This window comes from Thunnus maccoyii, chromosome 6, assembly GCF_910596095.1.
Source record: "Thunnus maccoyii chromosome 6, fThuMac1.1, whole genome shotgun sequence".
Taxonomy (NCBI): Eukaryota; Metazoa; Chordata; class Actinopteri; order Scombriformes; family Scombridae; genus Thunnus; species Thunnus maccoyii.
Window position 1 is genome coordinate 8,211,656 of NC_056538.1, and position 22,095 is coordinate 8,233,750.

General features: G+C 39.7%; 1 protein-coding gene across 3 annotated transcripts in view; it reads right to left on the reverse strand.

Moving 5' to 3' along the window:
- Positions 1 to 22,095, reverse strand: part of LOC121899460 (limbic system associated membrane protein) — a 245,764-nt gene that overhangs the window by 8,393 nt on the left and 215,276 nt on the right. For all 3 annotated transcript variants that reach the window (XM_042415303.1, XM_042415304.1, XM_042415302.1), the window contains 2 exons: positions 9,668 to 9,799; positions 8,463 to 8,583 (listed from right to left, as the gene is read on the reverse strand). In XM_042415303.1, the coding sequence (XP_042271237.1) occupies positions 8,463 to 8,583; positions 9,668 to 9,799 (253 nt within the window). The remainder of the gene's footprint in view (positions 1 to 8,462; positions 8,584 to 9,667; positions 9,800 to 22,095) is intronic.

Here is a 22,095-nt window from a genome sequence, read left to right on the forward strand (position 1 = left end):
GAAGTTGGCAGAAATTGTGCACGTTTACCTTTCTGGATAGAAGTTTTTCCAAGTTTTTTAATCATTACTGTATTCTATCTGACATGCTTCCTCGCAGGCAGAGGGCAGCAGAGGTCTATTGAATGTCTTCAACAATCATTTACTGATGCACGGAGCCACTCTGTTACATTAAACCCCAGACTGAAATGATTTGACCCCTCTATTTGGCAGAGGGCATACAGTGTGTGTGAAGGGCTGCGGTCGCAGGCCGGTAGAGATGAAAGACCAGAGCAAATCATCAGATGGACAGATTTGATTCTGTAGTGTGTGGGAGCATCTAAAGTAGGTTATCACTGCCACAGAAAGTGACAGGCCTGTTATATTCAAGGCTGATGATAAATGAAATCAAGTGGGGAGTCCTGTTGAGACGTGTAACCCAGAGATGATTGAAAACGGTCCAGTGGCTATGACAGCCATGTATCAGCTGACAAAACAACAAACATATCTGTCTGTCACATTGGCTGACAGCTCAGTTTGGATTTTCTCATGTTATAAACATGGATGAGGTGATTAACTGCACAAAGATCAAGAGCAAAATGCTCCTCAGAGCACTGCTTTTGTAGATAGACGCTGGTTGATTATACAAACACAATTCTCAAGACTTAAGTACTGTAATGTATTAGGGAGCTAATAAAATCTACTGCATAAAAGTGACTAATATTTTCTCTGTGCACAATCTCTGTGTAGCTTCTCCTTTAGGGTTGACATTACAGAATCATTTGCAAAAACATTTAACAGGACCAATATTGTATGATTTACAGTGTGATTCAAATTCCATTATGTACAGCCAGTGAGCAGACACAGAAATAAGAAGAGCATCTTGATGGCTAGGAAGCAACAGTTAACGGTCAGCTGCTCAGATCATGATGGAGCCGTCTCTGCTGAGGCTAATTGGGTCTCTAAGCGCCGTGGAGACTCTCAGATCCTGGTGAAGTCAGAGACGCTGTGAAGTCATTTATGTTTCAGAGGATGAGCTGTGTTTCATCAGCTAAGGAGGCCCACAAATTGAATATTAAGACTGATAGGGGATGGATATGCACAAGGATAGGTGAGTTAAGCATCTCTACTAAGAGGGGAAGAGGATGTGTTCACCAGCTTGTGCCAAACAGTTTTCAGTGTGCAGTTCAGTGTGGTTTGTTTGGGCAGGTGAGGGTGATGCTTTTTCATACTTGGCATCAAATACAGTAAATGGACCAAAAACAAATCTCAGTCCTCTTCCTAGAGAGTGTGGCTGGTTTGGAGTAACATAATCAAACAAGAGGAAATGAGTATGAAAAGTTGGAAGTTGCCAAAATGGGCAAGTCTGGACTGAGAGTCTAGGTTCCACTTCAAATTTATGGGACTGTCACACAGAAGTAAAACATTAACAAACTGTACTTGGGGTATAGGAATAATTTTAACTCTAGCTTTCCTCCCCACATTAACAAATCTGAAACAAAAGGTATTAAAAGTATTACGGGGGATTAAGGAAAACAAATAATCACTGTCAAATACAGTGAGACACTGCTAAAATAAATCCTGCTTTTGAGGGGTATCAGTGATTAAAATATGAAACATGACAGTCTGGTTTGTTTGTCGAAATACAGTTTAAAGAAGGGATTAAAGAAGATTTAATATAAAAAGGGACCAAAGCTAATCAGAAAACTTCAGTAAAGCTCAACTGTACTTCTAAATTAGTAAAGTACAATGTTCATGTTTGAGGTGGAAATAATGAGAGGTGACAATCTAACTCCATCAATTCTAACATAATAAGAATAAGAATAACTTTTGTATAGCACCTTTCATACAAAAAATGCAGCTCAAAGTGTGCTTACAACAGCTTTACAACAAAAGAAATTACACGCACCAGGTGCTTCTTTTTAATTGTTTATCTCCCTGTCTACTCACTTTTCATGTGTTTTGAGTGGTGTGAACTCCAGAGCAGGTGCATTAAAAATTTGTCACTTGATGTGCAAGCTTTACCTGTAAGAGTGCAACCACACCTCTGGTTTGTTGAGGTGAGGGGATATGACTCTTCTACTGCCAACATGATAACCCTGGGGTGATGGCTTGTTCTCATTTAAAAAAACAACAACTTAACAACTGACACCACAACTGATTAAAAACACATATTGAATTAAATTTACAAAAGTAGCCAATTAACAGTTCACTAAACCAATCATAGCTTAGCAACTGGCACTGCAGGCCTGTAAAGCTTTGGATTTCTCTGCATGCTGAAGTGGTGTGCATGAATCCATATGTCTTTTTTCTAGGTTGTTCCAAAACCAAAAACAAAAGAGCAAACATGTAAGGAACGGATCACACATCCATTATCCATCCATCTGTTCCAACATGAGCTGCAGTCATTAGCATGTCTAGCCAGCTAGTAAACTATCTGCTGAGTGTTACTTCCTAGGTCAAGAACCACATCATTAAAACGTTCCAAGGGGCACATTTTAAAATAACAGATTATTTTAAAAACAAAACCTTTATGGCTAGCACATCCACTGTGTAGTATTTTCCCACAATGTGAAAACTGATCATGGATGCTATCAGTTGTTAGCAGGTCTTACGCTACAGCAACCCCAGCTAACATTACTCGAGATAGCATTAAGTTTGCCTGCCAAACACATCTGTTAGTCCTCCGCCTTATCTTGCAACATTAAAAGTGAAACATACTGTTTGAAAATATGATATAGAATAGAATACTGAAAAGTAGATAATCAGCCAAACAGGGCTGTTAGAAAGAAATGAGTCTGATGTTACATATTTTTTCTAATCTTTACTTTTAATAGGCTGTAAGGATGAACTCTACATTGCAATAAAAGAATGCTGTTTCTTTTTTTTTCATTTAGCATGATATCATGTCTGCACAGTAGCCATCAAATGAATATTTAAGACCCCTTTTACAAATTCTCGCTTTAAAAGAAGTCAGCAGGAAACATCAAAAAGTCAGCCAATGACAGCGTTTTTAATTAACTCACTTAATTAGCAAGCTAGCTACAGCTGATAAAATCTGAAGGCAACAGTTTGCAATTCCAGCAGGCAAAACGGACAGTCGTCAGCTAGAAATGAGAGGCCTGTTTTTCTCTACTTCTGTCTGAAATCATGGATGAATTGTTTCAAACATGACTAGGAATTTCAAGTGGTAAATCTGGCACCTGTAAACTGCATATGTGCCATGTGAAGTTTGAAAGCTTGATGCAACAACCGTAAGTGACATCTTCTCTTTGCCATTTATATGCAGATTTCAGGGCGTCCACTGATAACCTGTGTGCTGGTGAGGTTAAACTGATTAAGAGGGAAACAAGCACAGGAGCAAGACCCCACCTTAACAATCATTTAAATAAGACACAACAGGCAACAGTGCATTAGCTTTGAATCTTGAGGACAGGACTATAAAATTAACTAGCCAAGCAAGGATAAATTGTATTATTATGGTGCATTAACATCATCATCCAAGGAGAAAGTGCAATAACACTTTCCGCTGGCACAGAGTGAGAGGGGGACCATGAACAGGCACATAGCCAAAATCCTCCAGGGAGAAAACAACAGAGATAGATGGAGGTTGGAAACGATGGATAATGCAAAAATATTTCAACAATCATAAATCTTTCTTTTGAAGAACTGGTATGATAGGCCTATTACTTTAGAGACCATATCTGTGATAACACTTGTGACACGCCTCCAATATTCTTCTCCCTATCTTCTGTGAACTTTTGCTGCTGTAGTTGGGGTACAAGTGAAAATTGCAGATCATGATGCTCTTTAATTTTCTTATCATTACCTTTTTCCATTCAAGCCCTCCATTTCCAAACTGACTCAGATGGTGGGTTTGCTTCAGTGGAGGGAATCTCTCAGGTTATTAAATGACAAGTGTTGAAATGGAGGGACTTGGTTTGTCATTGGCCTTTGAATGTCATTACGCTTCGATCCTCTTCAAGTGTTTTTCAGATACATGCATGACACTTAAACTGATAGCTTTGCAATGAACATCTGTGTCTGGTCACACAATTTTCAGTTGCACAGGAGACAGTACACCGCAGGAAATCTGATTTCCATTTCAGTGGAATAACTTGTGGTATGAGAGAAGGGTTACTGAGATTTTCAGTGACTACTGTATATAAATTGCATACAAGAGAACACCCAATCTGTTCTCCTTTTTCTCTTTTCAGAAGAATATCACAGAATCCATCCCTGTCTTACACAGTAATGTTCAATTAACAATGGAATAACAGCCTAGTGAGTGATTAAGTGGGTGATTAGTCATTATCAAACTACTCAGATGATGTCATCAAATTAACTTTGGGATATGACAATGGAACCACTGTGAGAGCAGATTTAACAAAGGGATCAAAGAGATCCATTATAACTACCGGGAAAATGATACAGAGCATTCCTGGAACAGAGAACAAAGAGATGAAGCTGCTGCCATATTTGAGACCAGAGCAGGAATCAACTCAGGACAAACCATGTGAAAAGATTCTGACCTTCGTAATTTCAAAAGGACTGCCCGTGCAAAAATCTGGACAACAATGTTGTACTGTTGTCTGAAGACAACTCAGAGATGAATGCTCACATTCACCAAAGGCTTATGTGGACACTGTTCAATATCATTTTTAGTCATGCTAGTGGTGTGGCTCTAGGGATGGAAATGTGTGTCAGTTAGTCCACCACTTTGGTCCAGACTGAAATATTTCTACAAGTACTGGATGATTTAACACACATTTTTGTGCAGACATTGATGGTACCCAGACAAGATATCCTAATGACTTTGGTTATTCACTGGATTTTTCTCTAGTGCCACAATGAGGTTGAAAATAACTGATGATAATAGGTTTTGAATGAAATGTCTCAACAAATATTTGATGGATTGCCATTCAATTTGGTACAGATATCCATGTCCCCCTCAGGATGAAGTTTAATAACCTTGGTGATCCCTTCACTTTTCATCTAACACTATCATCTGGCAAAAAATTATTTGCCCAATACTACAAATACCTGCAAAACTGATGACATTCCCATCAGCCTCAGCTGTACTTTGTGTTGACAGTCTCACAGCTACTAATGTGACTGTAGACTCTTAGAGCCAAATCCACAAAAGGATTGTGCAGCTTTTGCGGCTGCTAAATCTGCGCAAATGAGACAAAAAGACAGCGTGTAATTCACAAAGCACCAGAAAAAGAAAATGCACTGCAAACTGTGCTGCCAAGCAGATAACGCCATGGTGCGCCTGTTCCATTTGCATGTATGTAAATTAGGTAATATTCATACATTCAGCACAAAATTTTAATTTCTTTGTAAATAAGCCTTGTTGCAAAAACCAGCGTTAATTGCCACACGCAATTGGGGTGGCGTTATTAGCATCTTCAGGTGTTAACTGCACGCACAGTCACTCCTCACTCACTCTCTGTCTCTCTATCTCTCGTCATATCTTCAAGCTTGTGAAGCTTGAATGATATTGAGTTGATATTGAATGATATTAAGGGTGAAACCTACAGTCAGACATGTGGGGGATCAAGTGGGGTTGTGAGCTTATGTTGGATTTAAAAATAAAAATAACAGCACTGATGGAGTTCAGGATTCATCCATACAGTTCCACCATATAAACCTGGAATCTGTGTGTAACAGCTGACCTGTGTAGATGGGTAGCAAAACACAGAGCATTAATTACTGTCAGATCCTGACTGATCCGGTGTTCATGAAGTTGCTGCTGCTGTGCTGTTGTGTTGTGTGCGTAAATGCACACAGCCTCTTTCTTAGTTTGGAGATGCACTTATTGTTTCAGCTGCTGTGTGATGCTGCAGCCAGCTGTGGGCAACAAACAGAACATCAGTACTGATGTTTCTCTGAAATCCGGGATACATTAAGCGACACCTGGACATCATTACTGTAAGATTCAGATATTAATCTAATGAGTTTCAGACCTGCCAGAGTCACATTAATAGCTGCACTTTGACATTTGACATTTCAGTTATGTTATACATGTGAAATACTACAGCAGTAAAAGAGGCAAAATACATCGAAGTTGGTTTGTGTTTGTGGAGAGGTCTGTATTTGCGCACCTCTGCTAATTAAAGACATGCAATTTGATTGATTCATTATGGACCAATCTGTGTGCTGAAATGTGGAGAAAAGCCTGAAACACTGGAAAATGCTCCACTCACTCAAACAGATGAAAAACAAGTGCAAATTGCACTCAGCTGCAAAACTTTATGGGTATGTTTGCACCGACATATCATTAGCGCAAAATCTTTTGTGAATAGGAACTTAAAATGGGGCAGATTGTGAGTGCAAATGCTGCACAATTCACGGTTCTATTAGCGGGTGCAATCTCTTCTTTGTGGATTTGGCCCTTGGTCTTGTAAAATGCTAAAGCAATGCTATTCATTAATAATGCCTTAATTGTGCTCATAATAGTGAACAGCAAAGTCTCTGTACAGCTGCCATGGTCATGCATAAGTAAATTCAATGTAAATCTCATTATTTTTGTGAAATGTTGACAACATAAATCAAATTTCCTCCTTGCCTTAAGTTAAGTCAGTTCAATTAAAGGGTATTAAACCTTCATCACATGCAGGTCACCAACAGGAATTTATAAGTGTAACTAATCAATCAGCACAAACCGGAATGTTTTAATTCAGTATTCACCATTAAAGATGACTAAAGGAGATATATGATAAGGCCTGAGACTAAAATGTTACAACACAAACTTTTCCAAGCTGTTGTAATGTGTTTACAATGTGAGTTGTAAAGGCCTTTCTCAAAGACTTTGTTGTTTCCAGTAATTTGACATGTAAGGGAAAGGTTTTCCATCCTGGTGGCATTAGAGGGATCATTACAGTAATAAAGAGACTTCAGAGCACAAGGGTACCAGCCTTTGTGGATCAGTTGTACAGTTGATATGGTTGTTTGTGATAAAGGAGGCTAATCGCTTGTGCTCTATTTAATGGCTTGTTTGAATGGCTGCCTACAGCTCATATATTTTAACTTAGACTCATTGTGTGAACTATACCATGGCTTTCGGGGGAGCTCATTTGTTTTTGGGGGGATGGTTGAGGGGTGGTCACTTGAGGACTGACTCTTGTTGCAGAGAAACATTCATAGCTGTAGGTATGTAGGCCTACTTGCTTCATGTCAGCACATCTAATACATAATTAAAAGTTAATGACCACATCAAAGCTCCACATGGGTATCAAAACCAAACATCACAGTATGATACAATACTGCCAACTAAAGCAGGGCACAGTATACCCTGCAGAGTGATGTACTATATTGTATAGTTTATTGGCTAAAATAAGACATGGATAGGTCAAATAGCAAAACAGCCTATAGATACACAAATGTATGAGCATTAAATCAAAAACAGAGCACGGCAGGCTGCCTACAAAGGATCAAGTCCTCATCAATGACGGTTAAAGTTACCCATCACATAAAGATGAGCGCAATCATTTTTTGGTACAATTAAGACATCAAATGTGAGGGTCACATATCAATAAACCAGCCTACAACAACACACATGCATGAGCATTGTAAATACCAACAAAAACAGGCCAGGCTGCCTACAAGGGATCCAGTTCTCATCAACACCCATCACATACTGTGCTAACAGTGAATAATACAGTTAATAGGGAATAGCTCTTATTTTAAAACAGACGTGACCACAGAGGCCTGACTTCAGAGTTAATTGGCTTAGTTCTTTGGTAAATACAAAATTGGTGAGTAAGCTTCCTTGTTTTCTGACATATCTGTATGCTGACTACAAAACAGAGAAATGAATATTGGCGATTCGGTGCACAGACTGACTGGGAGAAAGAATGTTTGTTTTTTTCTGATCTTTGCGTTAAAGTGATTGAAGTTTATGATATTGCACCACCATGCTTTGATGGTGATGGCAAGAATAGCATGTATGCCGGAATTTTTATTAAAGTGAATTAGTGATGAATCACCCTCATGCATGAATCATACATCAATGATAACACAATTTTACGCATGATCCATGAATATACAGAAAAATAGAAATGCATGGCAAAAATAGCATAGTGTCAATATTTTAGAGATCCCCCAAAATTTCACAAATCATGTTTTCAGGGGAGCTCATGTCTTATTAAGAGGAGCCAAAGCTCCCCCTGGATCCCCTGTAGCTCACACCCCGCTTAGACTCTTAGCCCTTGATTGGGCTAAAATGTGAAAAAAAAAAAATCTTCTTGAAAGCATAATCTTGTTACTGCCGAGTGTTTCTGTCTTTTTTCATGGCCATTTAATCTTGAAGTGTCCTAATTCAGGATGAACTATTGAGAAATTGTCCAACATATTTTGTCATCCAACCATGACCAACTTTAAGTATAATTTCTCACTGAGGAAAGGTGTTTGTGGTTGTGTACAGGTGTTTCTTTGTGACACTGGTGTTGGGGTTGGTGGTGTAAATGTGAGTCAAGTTTTACCTTTTTTCGTCTCTGTACCATTCAAGCTCTGGTGTGGGCACAGCGGTGGCGTCACACTGCAGCGTCCCCATGCGGCCCACCTGGGCCTCTGAGCTCTGGGTTTTCTTTATTGTCGGAGGGTCTGCAGAGTCACACAAAACTTCATCAGTTACATTTTCTGAACAGCCAAACCATCTCTAAATCACGGTAACATCAAGTGAACTGCTGCTCACATCCCATGTAGTACCTGTGAGGTTTTTTTTCAGTCTTTCTTTGAAATGGTTCAATTTCCTTTTTCTAAAAGGTGAATTACTCTTATTGTGTCAAGTGTGTTTGAATGGTGTCAGTGATTCAAGCTTGAGATCAAGCCCTTTCAAATGCTCTGTGTTGAATCTGACTGATAAAAGCTAACCTACAAACAAATATATTGGATAAGCTGAAGGACTTGAAAGGTTCCTCTACATGCCACATTTTTAATCCATATTTTTTGTAGACCACTGAAGGCCCAGAAATCAGTTTAGATAGATTTGTGGCTAAGACAATCAAATTTCAAGTTTCTTTCAACATCTATCATCATGCACACAACGATTTCTATAAACACCACAAATACCAGAAATACATCCAAAGTGGATTAATTCCTGTTTTCCATTTAGAATTAAAAGCTAAAAAATGGTTTAATATAGTAATCTTTATCATTTAATTCAGGCACTCAGACTTGGCTGAAGTACAGTTTGGGCAAACAGCCACACATGATTTGTTCAGAACAGAAAATTCTATAACTCCTCTGGGATTAGTTCGTTTGTGATGTCTTATGAGTTGTTCATCAATCCTGAACAGTCAACGTATATTATACTCATCAGACCTAACATGGTCCCCTGACAAGATGTAATTAGGTGGTCTTGTTTCGAAATGACAAGTGTCTCTTGAATGATGATATGGTACGTGAGAATTACCATGGAGATGACAGCTGCAATCAAAGTTAGACCTCTTTCTGTTTCTACCTGGATTCATCCTGAGAGAACTGAAGGGTGCTCCAAAACTTTTAAGATACAGCCTTCACTCCCCGTCACACTAAATTCTGCGTGTCTCCACCCTTAACTCCGATCTTGACTCTTCTATGCTCTTATCTGTTGAGTGTATCATCTTTTCTGACATGAAATGTGATGAAAGTATTGATCAGTGTTCAGTTTGGAATATAGCATGCCCTGCAGTCTGTCGTTACTTACAGTTGACAATCACGTTGACATATTTAACATCAGGCGTGGCGACGTCGTTGCTGGCTTTGCACTCATAACGACCTGCTTGGTTCCGCATGATACCTATAATGTCCAGGTACTCTTCTCCATCCAACGGTTCTGCTGCAGAGAAGGAGAGAAAGAAGTTGGGATGAAGATTAAGTTATATGTTCTTTTTTTCCAACTCTTACTTTTCCCAGTGAACTTGAACCAACATAATCTACTGGCCATCAATTCCAGTGGAAAAGACACAGGAATTTTCATGGATGTTTGTGTTGCGCTACAACTGCATGAAGGTTAAGATTATTTGATCTGTTTAAAAGTGGACAGTGACAGTTTTTGTTTAAATGTCTTGATGCTTTTATGTTTTGTTTCATACTCTGGTCCTTAATAAAGCATATTTCATTTTAAGTTATTTTTTAACAGTTGAGATTACAAATAAACTTGGAACTTGAAACTTGTTGGCTAAAAAAAATGATTCAGTGCTTGTGAATGTTCAGATGAGAATTTATCAACATTGTCATGATGCATGAGTAAATCTGGCCTCCCCTGAGAATACTGACATAATAATTGCCACTGGCGACCATTAGCATGGAGGACATTGAGACACAATAATGGAAAGAAGCAGAATGGGCAGCCTGATTAAGATTCACTCACAACTGTCTAATATACTCTATTTTTATGTTTTTTATGTTAAGGCACAAAAAGGAAAGTGCTTTCTTTTCAACATTGCTGAAATGTCTACACACAGTTCTTCATATATTGGTATCTGGATATGGATCTTTAAGGGTGTCAGTATGCTCCAAAATGAAGGCTTGAAATGTGCCCTCTGAACACAAAGGCAAAGGTGTTTATAGGTGTCCTGAATGGTCACACTTGAAGATGGGGTGAAAAGCATTCTCTCCTCAAAGGCATTCATGGTGTTGCACTTGGTTGTAAGCATGAAATTCAGTTAAGTAATTGTGTAAAAAATGAAAAAAAAGGCCTGAGAGAGAAGTTGAAATTTCGTACTTTCTAACCTCCACACACCCGACCGATTGCTGCATGAAGTAGGGGCGATTATGGGACTTGTTGGTTTGGGAATGTGACAAAAATTGTCAGACACAGGCCTCTCAATCCTGATATTGGAAAGGTGTGGGGAGGAGGGGGTTTCATATGCTGTTGGACCATCTGACAAGCACTTTGGTTGAAGCACACTGACACCTTTGAGTCCACTGAGACTTGCTTTTGATTAAGGGGTAAATAAATAACTGATCCTGAACTCAAATATCTTGGAATACACCTGAAAATCAAGCAGCCATACTTCCACACTCTATTCTAATACATCAGAGGTAATGCACATTCACAGCCAGTTCAAGAACTCAGACTGAATGACTCTACAACTGAGACAGCATTTAATATTCAACAACTTGCTAAGCTGACTTATATTAGTTTGTCAGAAAGCTTCAATTAACAGAGGGATGATATCTGCACATGTCAGACAAAACATCTGAACAGAGTGGGAGAAAACCACAGAGACTATCAGAGAGATATCTGACTAATTGTTTAATGAGCAATCCAGCTAATTAGCCATGTAAAGAACACAGCATCTCATTAAGGAAGATCTGCTGTGTCTTATTAAAGATGGGTCAGGAGGAGGAAATGGCAAATTCTTTGATGTGTTGCCATGTTAATTGCTCTACATCTTTTATCACATCTGAAGAGAGCATTGGTGTGACGACCCTGAGATATCATTATTTGGGATATAACGATTTATTTGGTTAACGTGTGTGTGACATTACAATTAATTTGGCAGAAATGTGATAATTGATGTTGTATATTATAATAATCTGTGTTTGCATACTATACTAAGTACAGCAGGTTCATTTGACTCGATGACTTGAACGTTCATTCAACTCATTCATTCATTCAACATACATTTCAAAACGATAGAAAATGAAATTATTGGAAATTGCAATAACTTGATAAGGAATCATCTGTTTGCAGCCACTAAGCCACTAGTGCAGATCTCTGGGTATTTCTCAGAAAGACACAATTATCTGCACTGAATAAGAGGGAGTCTCTGAGGACCCAGAAAATGTAATAACCACAATAAAATTGACTGATATGTCCCTTAATCTAAGAAAATAAGGAATGATGGAATCTTGGTGGTTAAAATAAATTGCTAAAAGGAGATCTCTGAGGTGCAAGGAAGGGGTTTGTTACTGTTTGTTACAACAGTAAATGTCAGTAGTCTCAGTTGCGGGCAAGTTCATGCTCATGTTCCAAGTGAGGGGCTACAGGCACTGTGAGAGCGAAGTGTCCTGCCCTGAGAAATGAACTGGCAACTTCAGGGACCCTGATATAGGAGGTTAGTTGAAAAACAGCTATTCTGCTTTGGTGAGCACACATAAATGCTGTGCCATTTCATGCCACAGAGCTCACAAAAACACCAGGTAACAACACCGCAAAAACAATAATCTGACTTATTATATAGGCCTGCAGCTAAAACGCCAAAATACCTACAAATCTGGGTGTTTGAAACGGACAGAAAAATATCTAAATTATCCAAATCAAGTGCATGATGGAGATGGACGTCAGCTGATACAGTGTTATTTCATGTTGATTGAAAGATCAGTGGGACCATGATCAAAGTCTAAACCAGATCATATTCAGCTCTCCCTGGATGAACTGCCAGGGTAACGTGATTGGAGAGGTATGACTGAAAATCAGTTGCCATGGAAATTCTATTGAAGCTCAATCTCTTCTTCAGTGCTTTGGTTTGGTGCTGGATAAAAAGAAAGAGAAAGCCAGGTGAATGCAAAGATCAAAGAATAAAGGAGAGAGAACAGAGGAGAGGAGAGAATTTAAATGAGAGATGAGAGGAAGCTGCTCGACTAGTTGTTTAAAAGCAACAATTAACTGTCAGTAATCTCACCTGGAGTGTAAAGGGAGCAACTCAATCATAAAGGATGAATGGAACGTGATGTATTGTCTAAAGAAACAATTAATCACAATACAACATTTCATACATCTTTGTCCGCGCCCACAGGAGAATACTACTTCCTGCACATGAAGTGTGTGCTTCACATGTTATCTATTTAATGAAGCATAATGAAGATAGATTGGTTAATCTTGTCTAGAGGGAATTGATTAGACTTTGTGTACAGTATATGTGTGCAAACACGTGCCCATACTGGTGTTAGGAGGCTTAATGTCTCTATGGTGAATATGAAGCGTGCATGCATGAACTGGGGTGAAGACACATTTCCTTGAAGGTTTCCAGGGAAAAGTGAGAGCAGTGACTGATTCAAAGTGAGCACATTAGAAAAGCACAATGAATCCAGGCATTACACTATATTATATCATCACATTTCTATGCTAATCTGGATAGAAGAGGAAGAGTATGTGACATAGAGGAAAAGAGTATATTAAGTAAATGAAGAACAAGGAGTGAGCATCATTTTTATCCACGCTAGCAGCTTGGCTTAAGGGATGGTAGTGTCTCGGTCTGTTGGTCGGGCCGTGAGGTTGACATTTGTGGTTCAGACTGAAATATCTTGACAGTTATTAGATAGATTGCTTTGAGTTTTCACTTATTAAGCGAAAAAGCTTGGCATCCACTAGATGGATTGGCACAAAGTGTATGTACAGACAATCATGTTTCCCAGACTAATTGCTTTCATCTAGCCATCATCAAATGCCTGCAAAACTACTGATATTCCCATCAGATAGACAGATAGATAGATGGATAGATGGATAGATAGATGGATAGATGGATAGATGGATAGATGGATAGATGGATGGATAGATGGATAGATGGATGGATGAATAGATGGATAGATGGATAGATAGATGGATAGATGGATAGATGGATGGATAGATAGATGGATAGATAGGTAGATGGATGGATAGATAGATGGATAGATGGATAGATAGATGGATAGATGGATAGATGGATGGATAGATGGATAGATAGATGGATAGATAGATAGATGGATGGATAGATGGATAGATAGATGGATAGATGGATAGATATGGTTGAGTTATGGTAATAATGACAATATCTGATAATGTTTGATATCTGATTGACGATCCCTAATGTAGCCGCCTAAGCTAACATTAGCTCCACTGACTGATAGAATGAGCTACTCGAATCCTGGAGGTCTCAATTCAGAGCTTTTAAGGTGATCAGCTTAAAATGACAAACTTTCCACTCTTTTTTTGAAGAGCAAAAACATGCAACTCTCTTTTTTTTATTCTTCTCATAAATCAAAAATGATAGTGTTGTTTTTTCTTCCGCAAAACCATATTTGTCCAAGTGTAAATGGACAAACATGGCCATGCAGAAGCCCTATTAATGAGACAGCCAATTTTTTTGTTTCTGCTTTTTCACCAGTTCATCAAATTAACATTAATTAGCTACAGCTGAGTGAATTCATAGCAACAGTGTTGTTGTTATAGTTGATGAAATCAGCAGTCTGCAAATTACTGTAAACTTTCAGTTGCTAAAGCTTCTTGAGACACTTAATTATGTCAGTTAAGTTCAGCCTCTGGCGATTTGAAATCTGCACGCTTTGTAAATGCGATTTCGATTAAAATAAACATGGTTGATCGTTCAGCCCTCGTAGATAGATAGGTAAATAGATAGACAGATAGATGGGTAGCTCTCTCTGCAGAGACTGAAGGTTTTTTTGGCAGTACCACTATAACACTTTCTTTTCTCACACAAATGAGTGTGAGAAACAAGTTTAGAAACAAATCTTACTTTTCCTTCGAGGCCAAAAGGAGATTTGCTGCTGCCACCTTTATGTCTGTGCTGGACTATGGTGATGATATATACATGCATGCATCTTTGCAATGCCTACACATGCTGGATACTGTCTACCATGGAGCACTGAGATTTATTACAAATCTCAAAGCCCTTACTCACCATTGCCCTTTGTATACTCGGGTTGGATGGACTGCCTTGACTTAAGCATTGGCATATTCTTATTTATAAGGCTATTCTTGTACTGCCTCCTTCTTACCTACAGATCTATATCCCTCAGAAAAGTAGGGGAAGATATTGTCTTTGCTCCCAGGACTTATCCCTACAACCTGTCCCTAAAGTCCGTACTGAATTATGAAAAGGGCGTTTAAGTATGCTGCTCCCTCAGCTTGGAATCTGTTGCAAAATTACCTGAATCTTTGGGAGTTGGTCTCACTGGATGCATTTAAAATGACTCTAAATGACTAAATGAAGCAGGCACATCTAGTTGTAGATGTTTTGAATGTTGATGAATGTTTTTTGATATTTCATAATTCTGTAATTTATTCTTTGTTTTCATTTTAAATTGTTATTTGTGCTGCTGCCAGTCTTGGCCAGGACACTCCTGAAAAAGAGATTTTTAATCTCAATGGGTCTTTTACTCCTGGTTAAATAAAAATAAAAAGTCAGACAAACAAACATACATACATACATACATACATACATACGTACACACAGATGCATACTGCCTCCTTTCTACTGTACCTATGGATGCAGGTCAGAGTTTGAGCCCTGCCAAACAGCACTACATTTGTTGTATTTCTTTTGATTACATTTCCATGTTGCAAGTGTTTTCCTCAAACTGTTTTGCTGGTATACTTTGAGTGGGGGCACACAAGAGTCAGTAGCCTTGAGCTACTCTAATAATAGAATTCACAATGAGGAAAGCAGAGGGAATAGGTGGCAAAATGCATTGTCTAGTTTCTACTCTGAGAGAACAGCATTAACTGAAATAGAAACTTGTGGTCACAGGTGTTTTAGACCACTGAACTGTGGAGTATCGATGGATAAAGCATCCCCCTGTCAAAAATATAGGCTGAAGTTCATCTTTCTGTAAAAAATGAATGGTCTACTGTGTGTCACCACTTGGATGCAGCTATCATTTTGCTATGAAAATGCTAAATGTCATAATTTGTTCCAATTTTGTGCTTGTAATGTTTTTTTTTCCCCAAGAGGTATCCCATTTTAGGGGCTACACATCTAATTTTAGAATGAAACTATCTGTCACAGAGAAATGTATATCCAGCCCACTAACATCCCACATTACCTTTGCTGAGATGCTTGGTGATTGGAAACCATTTCTTTTTAAGAAGCAATCTTTTAGGAGCTGTTGAGGAGTAATATCTCTGATGTGGGAGTTTGAGCTACTGTGGGTATAAGAGACACAAGGAAACATCACTCTGCTCCAAACAGTGGTGTAAATGGAAACCATGTGATAATCGAGAATTACAGGAAACATATGCGAATAATTAAGTTATACAGTAAGCTGCATTTCAGCTACCAATACTGCAGCTGAAAAGTGATGGCCTGAATGAGGTACTTCAGCCAGTTAGTCTCCATTACTATTATTATTTGAAAGCAGGGACATTACAGGAATTACTGTTTTTTTTGTTTTTTTTTTTAATAGGAAGTGTGCTTTCTCCCCTACTTGGACATCAAGCTCAAATTGTTTTTCAGCCATTTTCTAATTTGCCATGCAGCCTGGTGCTAGCAATGTTGGAAAGACAATGCATAAAATTGCTGTCTTTTTCCACACATTATACTGTTGAAAGCCTCGCGGCCTTTGGGATATGCAACAGCAGGCTTTTGGAAGTGACTTGGGAAGAATTGAGGGGCCTGGAAGAAGTACACTTCTACAAATGCCTGCTGGATACTGATTTGCATTGCACTGGCAATTTTAAGTTTGTGTGAACAAACACAAGTTTTCCATGTCAATTAAAGTACTCTGTAGGAGTGAGGGACGACAGTGGGATGGGAGGGCAAACACGCATTATGTAGGTCCATACGCACTCCTCATGCCCCCCATCTCCCAAAGCAAGGGAGGAGACCAGAGGGGGAGAAAGAGAGAGACAGAGGAGGTGGAGGGGTGAGCGCTGTGAATCGCAATCCAGCAACTTCAGTTGGCAACTGGATGGTGCTCATTTGCATATCCTCATGCATCATTCATCAGCATCGCTTTACCACAGTGCAAAACATTACATTTATTTTGCAAATGCTAATTTATGTTAAGCAGCTGATTTGAGAAACTTCAGAGTCGAGTAGCATAAAAGACCCTGCGACATTTATTTTCTTTTGTCTGCATGAGTGTGACAGTATGTGTGCTGGAGTCTATATACGTGCACATACCCTCCACCCCCCTCTGGACTTTCATCTGTGTGTGTGTGTGTGTGTGTGTGTGTGTGTGTGTGTGTGTGTGTGTGAGCATGTGTGCATTGTGTTTGGACAGTTGGTCTTGGCTGTATCTAACACAGCCACATGGCAGCTAGCTTCCTGTCAGGAGTCAGTGTGATTTAAATGATGGGTCAAAAATTACAGAGTGACTATTCTCATCAACACATTCCTCACAGTGGAGATGATGAAAAAAATGACTAAGCTCAGAAACTAAATTAATCTTAAACTCACTTATGACTGTGTTGCCAAAACCAAACACACCATAAAATGCAAATATCCATCTACACAGTAAAATACCACTATGAGATACTGCACTCTAAGTTCAAATGCATGTTATTTCAGTGTGTCAGGCATTGGTTTTAAATGACAAATTTCCTTTTACGACGACAAAAACACATCTAACACATTTCCTCTCTTTGGCAGTATAGGAAAAATCACTTATCAGTACATCAAGATGGAACCTGAAATGTCTTACATCCTCTAAATAAAAGCACCTAAGTGGGAATCCTCTTGTCGACATGCTGTGTTTTACTGCTTGAATTCTAATGTCCTGTTACACTTGGCAGCAATACTGTATATCTGAGAAAGACTTCCTACATTAACAATATCTTTTCAGCAGTCTGGGCACAAAAGGAGAACTTCCACTTCTTTTCACAAGCCATTTACCGCCACTGCTGCTGGCGGTGCAGAAATAACACAGGTGTTGGAGCCAAAAACAAGACGGCTGTTTATTTGCCGCTTCTTGAGCCGAAGAAATGATACGCACAGCAGAGCGGTGCAGCTGTCTGTTTTTCAGAACACTGTCATTCCTCTCTCTATCTCATTTTCCCACTCTCTCCTTCTTCCTCAACTCCTCATGTGCCTTTGTTGTTTTTCTGAGGCGGCTTCAGTGTGGTTCCTCTCGGCGTGGTCGCATATTGTATGGCGCTTTATACCTTGCGCTTGTTTGTCCTATTCTAAGTCTGAGGCTTTAAAAGGAGATTAATTGTTGATAAAACAGAATGGGTTTTAGTGATTGAAATCCCACGAAGGGGAGTTGGGTTGTCCGCTTTCTCTTATACTCTGCAGATAAACGGATGCAGGCTATTGTTGTGGGAAGACTTCTCATTACTGCCTGGAAAGATTCAATGGGCTTGTGTTTGCTATGGGAGAAGAGGCTTTGTATTAAGCAAGGATAGTAAGGTCAGGCACAGAGTATCACTGCTTACTGCTCTATCACTGTTTTAATCTGCCCTCTCTCCTTTCCTTTTATGCGTCACGCACACACCAACACCCACATGTGCGTGCAAAGACACGTATACGCATGATAGCATCATTCATACACCCACACTTCTTGTCAGAACCTGACACTGACAGTGAGATAAATGCATAACAACATTGCTGCATCCCTGAGTGTAAGATTTGAGGTTTGGTTTTAGGAGGTACATATTGTCAGAGGGTGTACATAAAGATACTAGTACAAGGATGTGTGTGCGTGTGTGTGCATGTCATTAAAGAGATGTGTTGCCAGTAGGCCAAGGCTCTACCTTTGTCATGCACACCCATCACTTCACATGGCCATGACTTTATCAGTTTTATTTAGTGACTGAAAGTACCACCTGCATAATCACCTGTAAATCATTTGCTTCCTGCAAAAACACATCTCCATTTTACTGTACTGTAGCTGACAGGTGACATTGCTCCATGTCACACACGTAGAACTATTTTACCATGTCCTATTAGACAGACCATTACCCTTTCATTTCCCATATTTCAGAGTACTGGGGCAACCCTTGTGGGAAAAAAATCAGAGATTTTTCGGAAAAAAGTTGGGTGAATAAATTATCATTTCGAGAGAATCATTTTGAGAGAAACTCAGAAAGAGGAATAATTTTGTAATTTTACAAAAAGAGACAGTTATAATTGTACAAGAAAAAAAATCATAATTTATGAGTTTTCTGATTACTGTGTGGCCCTGATAGCTCAACGCACTGCATCTTAAGAAAACACATGCAAAATGACAAAACACAAGCAAAGGAAGAAAACATCTTTATCCATTTGACAACACCTGCGCAGCATTTAGACAAAGTGAGAAAACAAACAGATACACAAACAAATACAGTATTCAAATACAATATTCTATAAATACAGAAAACACGACTAAGTACACAAATGCTACAAGTTTACATATGGCACGAGGGAAATTAGTCGGGGGGAAGGAGGGTTTTACTCTCTCAAATTATGTTTTTCTTGGCCTCAGAATTTGCCAATACTTCATATCATATATTAAGGAAACTGACTGTAGTTAGGGAGGATTACACTGCTCATACACACATGAGAAATATTAAAAACCAACAAGAACCTCCAGAACAGCCACAGTGTTCCTTGTCATAGATTCTCCAAGTCTGTGGAAGGATGCAAAGATAGTCTCTCATTATGTGTTTTGATGGTGGTGATGAGAGCGCTGTATTACAGAGTTCAACATCATCTACCATTCTATAGGTGCTCAACTGGGTTGATTAATATAATTTTCATACATCGCCTTGTGCCCAGATAGAAGCACCTGAATTTATATTACTAATCACTGATCCAGGCTCTTCCTTTGATTTGTCACCTGTCTGGAAACAATAGCTGCCTATTACGACCGTATTATTTTACTGTTGTGTACTTGGGTTTAACTAGCATGCTCAAAGGCATGAGAAGAGAAGAGCATGAGAAGACCATATGTCTCCCTTTTACCTCTCCTGTCTGTATTTCTTTAGCTTGAACAGGGATTCAAACCAGAAATCTTCAAATCATGAGTTCACTTCTCCTTTAGGCTACTGCCACCCAGAGGGGATGTGTGACTTGAGGCTTTCGAAAAAGTGCTTACAGACTCGAAATAAAAGTGCTGAGTTTCCGTACAGTTGTGACTTTAAATAAATCTGAGCTCCAGTGTTCAGCCAACCCAGCGGTGACTACACCTAATGAGGCCGGGTAGACACAGGGCAAGCTGTGCTCGTGATGTTCTTTCTGTTCGCCGTGTGACAGCAGACTGATTTCAGACCAGCTGTTGATGGTGCTGATTGTAAACAAACAAGTGAACAGTGACAGTCAGCAGATCTGAGACCTGCTGCGAGACGGATGAACAGCTGTCTCCTCTTGCTTCCCCATTGGGCTGGTTTTCAACGGATTGTGCACACATAAGCGCATGCACACACTAACACACAGCTGGAGACATGGAGAGGGAGGTTTGACCTGGGTTGCTCTGACAAGGACCTGTCACCACCTTACACTTCACTCTCACAATCAGCAGGCTTGTCAGCTACTCTGTCACTGACAGCTTGGCACACAATGATGTGTGAGTGTGTGTGTGTGTGTGTGTCTCCTGCCTAATCTGCTCACTCACTTCCTACTACACGGGAGTTACACTACTGAGGCACCTATGCATCTCAACACTTCCTTGCTCCACTCCCTCCTGAGAGCCAGAGATACGAGTGTATGTGAGGTTGTGTGCATGCGTGTGCTGTGCTCTCTAGCTCCATTTCTCTCCCCAGACAGTGAGATGAGGTGCAGAAAGGAACATGGAAGTGACTGTCATACTCAGCAGGGGGAATAGATGGGAGGGTGATGGGAAGAGGAGGAGACAGTGAGAGTGAAAATGAGGGAGAGGAAGACAGAATGACAGCTGAAGACAGATAGACGGAAGACTTGCAGAGAGGAACGGGGGGAGAGAGCTTTTCAGACAAGGTGACAATCCGAGGGCGACTTTCCTGAGCTCGGTCTTGGGGTATGGCCGACACTGCTGAGGCCGGCGTAGGAGGTATGTCAAGGGTACTCAGCATCAAACCTCTAAAAGGCTGCCCTGCCAAGCACTGTTATAAAAGGGTTATGACTTCAATATTCAGCCTGATCATATAGCGTAGGAGTGTGGGCAGCCGTCCAAATCAATTCATTTGGACAGATGTCTTTGTTGCAATGAAACTGTTGTGTTAGATTCATAGCTTACCATTTACAGTTAGCTGACGCTATTATCCAGAACACCTCAAGGGTGTCTTGCTCAAGGACACTGCGTCAGTAAACATGACTGCTGATGGACAGATAATAAGTGTTGAGGAATTCTAACCGTTGTTATTTTAGTTGCAGGACATTCTTCCTAGCCATTTGTCTGGTCTGCTGCCAGGGTGCAGCATCATAAATAAGTCAAGGCATCTTTATGGCTTGAATTTAAATCATCACTGTCTTGCTACTTTCACTGCAAACTCCTCAGATGTCCAGATGCATGTCTTTGCTTGAGTGGTTCACTGTGATTGTCCTCTGTGAGGTAAATTACATATACTACACATATAATCAAGTGCGAATATCTTTATTGCACATATCTGAATACAGATACTGCACATTTGACAATTTTGATCATGTTCAGTTTGATCATTCTGAATCTTACCATGTATCTTTAACTGAGAGAACTTTAGCCTGATCTCATACTAAAGTACTATCAATATAACAGACAGCAGCCTTGACAGGAGGGGAGAGTTCCAAGGTATAAAAGATGTGAACAGCTTTTTTGATGTGTGTGCACACCACAGACTAACTTTGTGCTGTCTACCATGCTCTGAGCATTAATAAAGTGTGACAATACTGTAAGAGATTTTTGTCTTGTTCCTCTTTGTCAGAGTGGAATTGCAAAATTGCCACGACACCTCCCTGCAGCGCTAAATGACTGACAAACTCTATTACACCAGGGAGGTGAGAGGATCTTGAATGCATAATTGAACATTAATTAACTATTGGAGTTACTATAACTAATGATAAGAATGATTGCACATCTAATGAAACTGGCCATTTACATGCTGAAACACAGTTCTGCTCTTTCTCTCTCCACCTCCTGCTCCCCTTTCTTTTCCTTCCTTCCTTCCCTGAGGATAGTCAAGTCAAGTCAGTCAAGTCAATTTTATTTGTACAGCTCAATATCAGAAATCACAAATTTGTCTCGGGAGGTTTTGCTGTCTGTACAGCAATACGACATCACCTTCCTTATACCCTCGATTCGAATGAAAACCCCCCTAGAAAACCCTTTATCAGGGAAAAAAGGAAGAAACAATAGTATAACTTCTTCCAGTTCTTCCTCTTTCCAGCTCTGCGTGGGTCCTCCTTGTGTCATGGAATACCAGAGGCAGCCAGAGGGCATGTATTTTTCATACTTGTCTGGCTTCTATTTTGGTGGTCTGAGAGGCGTGCAGTGAAGGATTCCTTGCTTGACCAGCGGCTCCATTTCCCCCCT